The sequence below is a fragment of the Equus quagga genome, chromosome 2 (genome assembly GCF_021613505.1).
Source record: "Equus quagga isolate Etosha38 chromosome 2, UCLA_HA_Equagga_1.0, whole genome shotgun sequence".
NCBI classification, from domain to species: Eukaryota; Metazoa; Chordata; class Mammalia; order Perissodactyla; family Equidae; genus Equus; species Equus quagga.
The window spans coordinates 29,446,408-29,455,738 of NC_060268.1; the positions used below are offsets into that span (position 1 = coordinate 29,446,408).

The window sequence follows — 9,331 nt, forward strand, 5'->3', positions numbered from 1 at the left end:
TGTCTCTTGAAGAGTAGCTTTCACATCTTAGTCATAAAACAATCCATTTTTTATTGCACACATTTTTTAAAAATGCATTTTGGATTTTATTTTTTATCATTTTTTACAGTCAGACTTCTTTGCCTGTAGTAGCAGTAAATTGTAAAACACGAGAGGGACTTTTTTTAAGAGTTTCATAGACCCTTTCTAGGGACACGATGACCTTTATCTTGTAGTGACCCTGTAGATCATGAGCTGAAGTTAGCCGTGTGGAAATACTTCAATTGCCTGCTCTCTCACCCCTTACCTCTCCATACTTTGCACATACTGTTCCCCAGCTGACTCCTATGGCAACTAATATCTCTCTTGGTCATAGTATATATCACAACTTAATTTTTTTCTCATCCTAGACTGTCAACTCCATGAGGGACTAAAATGTGACATTTCCTAGCTCTGTATCTGACATACTGAAGGTATTTATTAAATATTTTTTAAATAAATGAGTGAACAATAAGATATAAATATAATAGTTTTGAAAAGAGACTAGTTATAACTTTAACACAGTTTATTTTCTCCCAGAAATCATCGGAGGACAAGTAATTTCCCACGTTCTCTCTCCAGTACCAATAAGTCTGAATGAATGACATTTGTGGGTTCATGGATCCTGGCTTTTGTTTCATGGATCCATGGCTTTGTTTGCCATGAAAGGCAGCCTGCTTCATAGATTCCCCAAGGAACCTAGGAATTCTGGTGAACTGGTTCTTAGGTTCCAATTCTCAGAAAATTTACCAGTAGAGATATAATCATCATCATCATCATCATCATAATCATCTATAGAAGTTTGTATGAAAGATACCAGAGTACACAGTGAGAACAAATCTGTCATTCTTTTGCATCCAAAACACCCACTCTTCCCAAATGCAACCATTGTTAGATTTCTTATCTGTCCTTTGAAAGATATTCTATCCTTTTTTTAAACACACACACAAATTTATAATTTTATACATATATGACAGTTTACATACTATACATCATTTATTCACTTATCAATATAACTTGAAGGTGGTTCCATATATGTATATCTGAAACTTCTTCATTTAAAAGATGTTGCATTATATTCTATTGCATGGATACATCATAATTTATCTAACTAGTTCTCAATAAATGGTTATTTAAGTGGTTTCTAATAATTTTCCATTACAAACAATGTTGCAATGAATATTCTTGTACATACGTATTTTCACATATGTATGCTTATATGGGTAGGCTAAGTATCTAGGAGTTAGTACAATTGCTGAGTTAATGGATATGTACATTTTAAATTGTGTTAAATAGTTTGCAATTTATCCTAAGTAGTATTTGTACCACTTTACACTTCTATCAGTAATGTATATATTTTTCCCTTCCTCAGAAGAAAGAGTATTTGATGGCTGCACATCTGAATGGCAAAAAAAAAACGCAGTTATTCTTATTGCTTATGACGTATTTTTCTCTTTATGAGTAAAATAGAGCAATTCTTTAAAAAATAGCAAGGTTTTTCTTTGCATTATAAAGTTATGACCAGAGCAAATCACTCAAAATTCCCATTCTCCAGCTTTTCATCTGAAAAATTAGGGGATTGGATAAAGTCTCTGAGTCATTTTTTCACCCTAACAATTGTAGGAAAAGTACAAACAGCAGTAACGAATAGGTTCAATAGTAGGATGAACAATTCTTAGAGTGGTACTAGTTATTTACTTAAATTTGTTTACCTGAAAAAGTGTGAAGATAGACCAATTGCCTAAAGATTATTTTTCTCAATTAATCTCTAATTTTTATGTTCCCATAAATTTCTGCAGGGCATGTTTCATATCTTTGTTCCTCAGACTATAGATCACGGGATTAATGAGTGGGGTTCCCACAGAATAAAACAGAGTCACAAGCTTCTGCATTCCAGCTTCATGTTCAGATGCTGGGCTCAGATACATGACCATCACTGACCCATAGAAGAGTGAAACCACAGCCAGATGAGAACCACAGGTGGAGAAAACCTTTCTTCGTCCAGCTGCTGAAGGCAAACTAAACACAGCTCTCAGGAGCAGAGCATAGGACCCCATGATGCAGAGAAAAGGCATAAATAACAGCAAAGAACTTATGAATGTCCAATAAAACTCCATTACTGGGGCTCTGGCACAGGCGAGTGCTAACAAAGGACCGGGGTCACAGAGGAAGTGGTCAATAATCTTAGATCCACAGAAGGACATCTGGGAAATGATGATGATAGGGACTGGAAACCAGAGGAAACCAAGTACCCAGCAGCTGACCACAAGATTGCTGCAGAGACGTCCAGTCATAAGAGTGGGGTAACGTAGGGGCCAGCAGATAGCAAGGTATCGATCAAATGCCATAATAGCCAAGAAAAAGCATTCTGTAGAACCCAAGGAGAAGAAAAAGTAGAACTGGACAAAGCACCCAGAGAAGGAGATGACCTTGGTGTCAGAGAGGAAGTTGGCCAACATGTTGGGGACAGTGGAGGTGACATAGCAGATCTCCAGGAAGGAGAAGTTGGCGAGCAGGATGTACATGGGGGTGTGGAGTCTCTGATCCCAGCGCACAGCACAGATGATGGAACCATTGCCCATGAGGGTCAGGAGGTAGACAACAGAGAAGAGCACAAAGAGGAGGATCTGCCCCTCCCTGGGGCAAGGGAAGCCCAGGAGGATGAAGCCAGTGATGGTGCTGAAGTTGTTAAGGATGTTGGAGTTTTTCATGGGTCTGTACTGTGAAAGGAACTATAATTACTAAATACCCCTGGAAAAGCAGAGAGAATTCATTTCCTTCATCCAAACTCAAAACTGAGATGTTTGTTTATTCAGTATTCATTCAATGTTTATTATTTGTGGGGTATTTTTTCCAGGTATTGGGCATACAACAGTGAACAAAATAGATTAAAATCTCTACCTCATGTAGCTTGCCTTAAGTAGGAGAATGCAATGCATATTGACATTATGATGTATAATTCTTTTCTCTCTTCTTAAACTAAATATACTGGGTTAGCTCTCTTCCTGGCAACTACTGTTTTAAGAGTAGGCTGAGGTTATTGCTATGTAAAACAGCAGTTCATGGGGGTGACTGGGGATACACGTGATCCTTGCATCTAGAAAGCTTTCTGTAATGTTTTTAAATGAATGGTTAAGTGCATTTGCTAAATACTCGTGAGTACTCTTCTAATGCAGCCACTGGTAGATAGGTGCCTTGTTGGATCATGTGATTCTGGAGCAGGAAAAAGGTGGGACTTTTGATGTCACTTAGAAATTACTTAACAGTTGGCTATATTACAACCTAACCTGTTGATTTATTCTCTCTAATACCATTGTGTATCAATTTTAAGAATAAATTCATCAACATTTCCTGGGGAAAACTACCTGAGAACATACCACATAAGGCCATCTGGAGAGGCATCCCGAAAGATAACATTGACATCAGTAATCAGACCATCTTGAAATAGGTGTACTCTCTGGGATAAGGATTCAGTGGTGTGCTAGAACCCTTTCTCTGGGTCAGGTTTGTTCAGGACATTACTTGATTCTATGTCAAGGGGCACTCCTGTTGCATATATATTTAAAATATGTGTCTCTAAAGATGAATATGGCATATGAGATATATTGGAGAAGAAACTTCAAGTCACTAAGAGATTCTCTTATAAACCTCCTCTTACTAGTGCCATGAGTTTCCCTTACAATTCACTATTTGGGAGATCTTACTTTAATCTATTTAAGAAATAGCTCACAATTTTTAAAATATCAGAAAACAAGAGAATCAAAGTTGTTCAAAAATAATTATTTACCCGTATTCCAAAATTTGACCTTTATCTCTTTAGAAGCCATCATCAATGAAGACGTCTTTTTAAGATTGAAATACAACTCGGAGAAAAGAGCACAATGATAGCTTTAACATATTGGAATCTGCAGAAATTTTTTAACAAGATATTTTTAATGTTTTTGACTAATAAGAGGAGAATTTTCCTTAAAAATAATTTTGATAGAAATGTTGTATATAGAATATTTGTGTACTTACTGAACATAAGTAGAAAAAAAAAACCCTTGTATTCAGTGAGATCAAATTAAATAAGATATATATATTTCTATTGATGCAGCTGTTGAGGGCTCACTAAATTAATAATGCATCCTCATCTGGAAGAAAAGGGGCCGGTTATGTTAAAGCAGGTTGTAGTCTTGTGGATAAAAAAACAAGAATACAAGGAAATTGAAAGATGTGGCTAAATTATCACTAATTTTTTAAACCAGGATGATTATGAAGAGTTAAACTAACCTGTATTCATGATCATTTTGGTGAGACATCGTGAAAATCTATTACCCCCCTATGGAAACTCTGCACTTTCCAAGCAAGAGACTTATCTTCTCAACAGGACAAGAAAGCAGTGATGCAGAGAGCAGCCACTCACCCCTGGAACAGCAGCATCCATGACTTGAACTCAAATTCACAGACTTTGACTCAAAATCAAAATATTCAACATTTAGCCCTATATATCTGAGCTATAGACTACTCTTTTTGACATTAAAAGAAAAAAAGCTTTATAGAAAAACTATTAGACAGATGTAGGGAAAGCATGGGAAATTGATTTCACAGATAATTTGTAACATAATCGTAAGACATTCCTAATATATTCATCATTAAAGTCTATGTGAATCTTAGTCCTCATACACACTGGTTTGTTTTATGCTTAAAAAACTTTTTAATACCACCTCTCCTAAAGGTGTGGATGAGTAATGATATGGAGAAAGAGGGGAGAGCTGAAAGAGGTGACCACAAAAAAAATCCCTATTTCCTTTTGCTTTCAGTCCCAGTAGACAGAGGCAGTTCCATACTGTTTTGTTCAAAATATCTATAGAAGTCATACCATTCCTGGATCTCCAGCCACTTCCTGAGAAGAAGACCTGTGGATGATGTCAGCAGCATTCAGCGCACTTATTTTGGAGAGCATGAATTCCATGGTAATCTAAATACTCAGGTAAATTTTTTTCATTCTTGAGCTGCAAGAGAAACCAATATTCTTTGATAATCTCTTGAACATATTGAATGAACAAATATATAGATGAATAGGCTCACCTGTGATGTATAATAGCAGTAGTGTCCATCAAAAAGGACGTCTCCTATATATCATGAATCATCCTGGGAAATGGTAATCCAATCCTTAGGATGGTCACAAAGGCGAGTTCGCAGATACTCTCCTTCACTGGCTTTAACGTGAGAGTCCTGTTTGAGAGCTTCCTGCATGGCTTATTTCACTCCCCCTGCACCGTAGGATTCTAGCGTCCTGTTTCTTACAGAGTGTGTTGAAACTATGTGCTGGTCTTAATTTATGTGTCATTTTAACCACTGCTGAGAATTCTCAGGTATCTCTTCATGTGATCCTATAAGTTTCCAAGCTTTCTGTAGGGACCTTCTCACTTTTTGCCTGGGGGTTTCATTGATATTTCTGATAAGTTGGCCCACAGGGATTATTAAAAATAATGTGCTCCAGGGGCCGCCCCAGTGGCACAGTCGGTAAGTTCGCATGTTCCACTTCTCAGTGGCCCGGGGTTCACCGGTTCGGATCCTGGGTGCAGACATGGCGCTACTTGGCACACCATGCTGTGGTAGGCATCCCACATATAAAGTAGAGGAAGAGGGGCACAATGTTAGCTCAGGGCCAGTCTTCCTCAGCAAAAAGAGGAGGACTGGCAGTAGTTAGCTCAGGGCTAATCTTCCTCAAAAAAAAAAGAAAAAAGTGCTCCATTGACTCTGGGAGGACCCCGTGGACTCCTTGAGCTTATGTTTCTCAAACAAGATATGTGATTTTGTGCTATGAGATACACAAAGCCCCTCATTAAATGTACTCCTGAATGGACAATTTTACTCAGGAAAGATAATTTTGTATTACACCAAATATGTATGTACATTGAGTCAGAAGGTATAATTAATGGTATCTTTAAGATAAAACTTTGCATTTCAAAGAAATATTGCCTGCAAATGCAAATATTGTCTGCAAATATTGTCTACAAGTATTTTCTGACCACTGTTGCCAAATATGCTTTGGTTGTAGAAAGGGTTGAGAAACACCGTGCTAGATTACTTCATCACCTAGTACCAGCGGGCCTCTCTTCCTAGTGCACCTAATTTAATTCTCAGTATGGCCTTAACTAAAAGGATGGACTCTCATTTTAAGTAGATTGGCCTCTCAGCTGATGGGTTTCCTGTTTAGCATGGTGTTTGAGCACAAAAATGGAATTTATTCTTCGTATAATTTTCTTTCAATACTTTTCTGACTAAAACTTTGCCCTACAGCCTTCTGAGAGGCATAAAATATGTGTAAGGCATTGTTACTCCAATTACAATTGGTGATGGGGCTGTCACAATTGATATGGAGAGGAAGCACTATGAGTAAAGTTGCTCAATTGGGAGAAAATGTATTTAAGGTAAAATAAGAAGATTGGCCACTGTGCAGTGCAGGGCTTAGACAGTAGATCAGTAGGAGAGAAGGCCGAATGGAGCAGAGTATTGAGTGAGGACTTTGAATGGCAGAAAGAAGAGTTTGTACTTTATCTTTAAGTGGTAGAAATATGAAGCATACAGTGTTTTTGAGGTGAAAGCCTCAAACAATGGAAAGCTTACATTACTAGGTGTTTATTTTTTGTTTTTTGGTGGCACCTTGCCCTTTTGCCTTTGAGAATATTTATTTTCTGAATTTACAAGATTTCACCCTCCTTTGAAAGGCTCCAGGTACATATGTATTTGATTCCCTCTACCAGCTAAGATTAAACCAGTAAAGATACTTCACAGAAAAAGAACATATATAATAACACCATATAATTACTCAGTGAGGTCATGCATGTTTAAAATGTTTTATTGAGCATTTATCATCAATCAGCTCAACTTGAACTGCTAAGGAACTGTGAAAAATAAGACTCTCCCTCTACTTAAACTCTTAAGAGACAAAATATGACTTACTGAGGCCAGTCTCTATTGTTGTTATCAATAAGTAAAGTCAGAAGTGACAATTGCTCCTTCTCTTTCAACAATGTCTCAGTTCTGGTCAATTCTTAATCCCAGGACTTTCTTTAGGGCATCTCACATGTCTTTGTTTCAAAGACTAGAGATAGGGGTGTTTAAAAGTGGAGTGACTGCTAAGTATACCAAAGTGATGATGATCTTCTGCATTCCTGCTGGGTTCCCTAATGTTGGATTCACATACATCATCATAAGGCTTCCACAGAATAATGACACCACCATTAGGTGGGACTCGGATGTGGAGAAAGCTTTAGTTCAACCAGCACCAGACGGAGCATGAAACACAGCTTTGAGTACCAAGTGTAAGATCCCAAGATGGAAAGGAAGGGCCCAAAGATAATCCTTGAGTTGAAGGTGTAACAGATAAGCTCTGTGGAAGGAGAAGGGATGCAGGCTAGTACAGAAATTGGGCCTGGATCACACATGAAATGGTCAATGAGGTTGGGTCCACAGAAGGGAAGTTATGAGATAAGAACAATGGGGACTGGAGAGCAGAGAAATCCACTCACCCAGCAAACACAGACTAGGATCACATAGAACTTCCCAGTCATGATAGAGGGGTAATGTAGTGGATGACAGATGGCCAGGTACTTATCATAAACCTTAACTGATAAGAAGAAATACTTTGTTGTACCCAGTGAAAAAAAGAAATAGAATTGAAGGAAGTAGCCAATGAAGGAGATGGTCTTGGTGTCAGAGAGGATGTGGATCCAATGTTCGGGACAGTGGAAGAAACGTTCCAAATCTCTAGGAAGGCAAAGGTTCCCAAGAAGGCGTACATGGGCCTATGAAGTTGCCTGTCCCATTTTCACTGCAGAGGCAATAGCCCCATTCCCCAGCTGGGTCAGGAGATATACCACCAGAATTAATGAGAAGAAGAAGTTCTGCATCTCACTTTGACAAATGAAACCGAGGAGGACAAACGCAGTCATAAAATGCATTATTGTGTTCTGGGATCCCAAAGCTGTTAGAGAAACAGGTAACCAAAGAGTGAATAACAATGAACATTTATAGGTTTTGCTAACAGGTTGCTTGAAAATGTATGAAGTATTTCTGCATAAGTTATTTCATTTGGTCTTCCTAATGACCGTTTGACCTGTAAGGAGGCTATGCTTTATCCTCTTTTACAGACAAGGAAACTGAAGTTCAGAGAGATTTAAAGGGTTTATTTAACTGTGAAAAGACAGTAACTCTTAGATACACTGGCCCATATGGAGACTGGCTTGGAACAAACCCTACTCCATTTCAAATGTTCCATATTCGAATATGATTTCTTTTGGAGGCCACCATTTTCCCTGGTTTGTTTCCCCCTAAGCTGCACTTGGGGGGCTTTCCATCATGATGAGGTCCTCGAGGTAACTTGTAGCTGAGTATGTCAATTTCTGTAGTATATAAAACAATGTGCTTTCATTTTTGCTAGGAAGTAAGCCCTAAACACCACAACATTTCCACTCATCATCTTGCTTTTACTTAAATTAACTAACGAATTGAGGGGTCACTCTAAGATGTGCTGAGACCAGAAAAGTCTTTCTCATAGTGGCTGAATTAAGAGTTGGGAGTTGAGACAGGACTATAGACTTGGATATTTTGCTAACAGCCTTCCTAAAACTATTGGTCCAGGTGTATTTTTACAGTTTTTCTATTTATTTCTACAGTTTTTCTATATATCTTTCCTATTTCTAAAGTTTCCTTGTTAAAGTTCAAGATTTTTGGCTTGGTAAGCTCCATCGATATTTTAAATTTGGCAGCATATTGACTACAAATATAGGATAAGTGAACATATTATTTATTAATGTCACTTTTAAGATACTCACAAAATTGTATCCTTATGCGATGTGTAAAATCTTCAGAGAGAAAGAGGCCTGCTTCTCAGTATTTGATCAAACCTAGAGCAAACTCAGAGGATAAATGTTTTATTGCCAAGGTAATTTTAGATACTTGTATTTATTAACAATGTTTTAGAATAATGAAACATATTCTCTCTAATAAACATGATTTTTATGAAAATCTATATTTTCTCCAAGTGATTTAGTTCAATGACTATTGTTATGATGACCATATGGATCAAAATTGCTAGGACAGTTGTAATTTCAAATACACTTCTCCTAACTATACCTATATTTGGCAGACCACATGCTGTCATTTTTGTTTGGAAATATTGTTACTGGGCTTACAATTAAAATAAATTTGAATGCTCAATTTAAATGGTAGCACGTTATCATTTACTTATTCATTTAGGCATTTGACAAATGTTTATTCACTGTTTATTATATTCCTAGAAGTGTGCTAAGTTCTGGGGTAC

At 37.4% G+C, this 9,331-nt stretch overlaps 1 protein-coding gene and 1 pseudogene across 1 annotated transcript; both read right to left on the reverse strand.

Annotated features, from left to right (window-relative positions):
• Positions 1 to 1,793: 1,793 nt before the first annotated feature.
• LOC124235938 (olfactory receptor 11G2-like) lies at positions 1,794 to 2,732 on the reverse strand. The gene has a single exon (XM_046654490.1). The coding sequence runs from the start codon at positions 2,727 to 2,729 to the stop codon at positions 1,794 to 1,796; it is 936 nt and encodes a 311-aa protein (XP_046510446.1). The 5' UTR covers positions 2,730 to 2,732.
• A 4,379-nt stretch (positions 2,733 to 7,111) lies between these two features.
• LOC124234815 (olfactory receptor 11H6-like) lies at positions 7,112 to 7,970 on the reverse strand (annotated as a pseudogene).
• Positions 7,971 to 9,331: the final 1,361 nt, after the last annotated feature.

Excerpts from the sequence above, each read along its gene's own strand:
- LOC124235938 (XM_046654490.1), bottom strand. The coding sequence starts at position 2,729 with ATGAAAAACTCCAACATCCTTAACAACTTCAGCACCATCACTGGCTTC.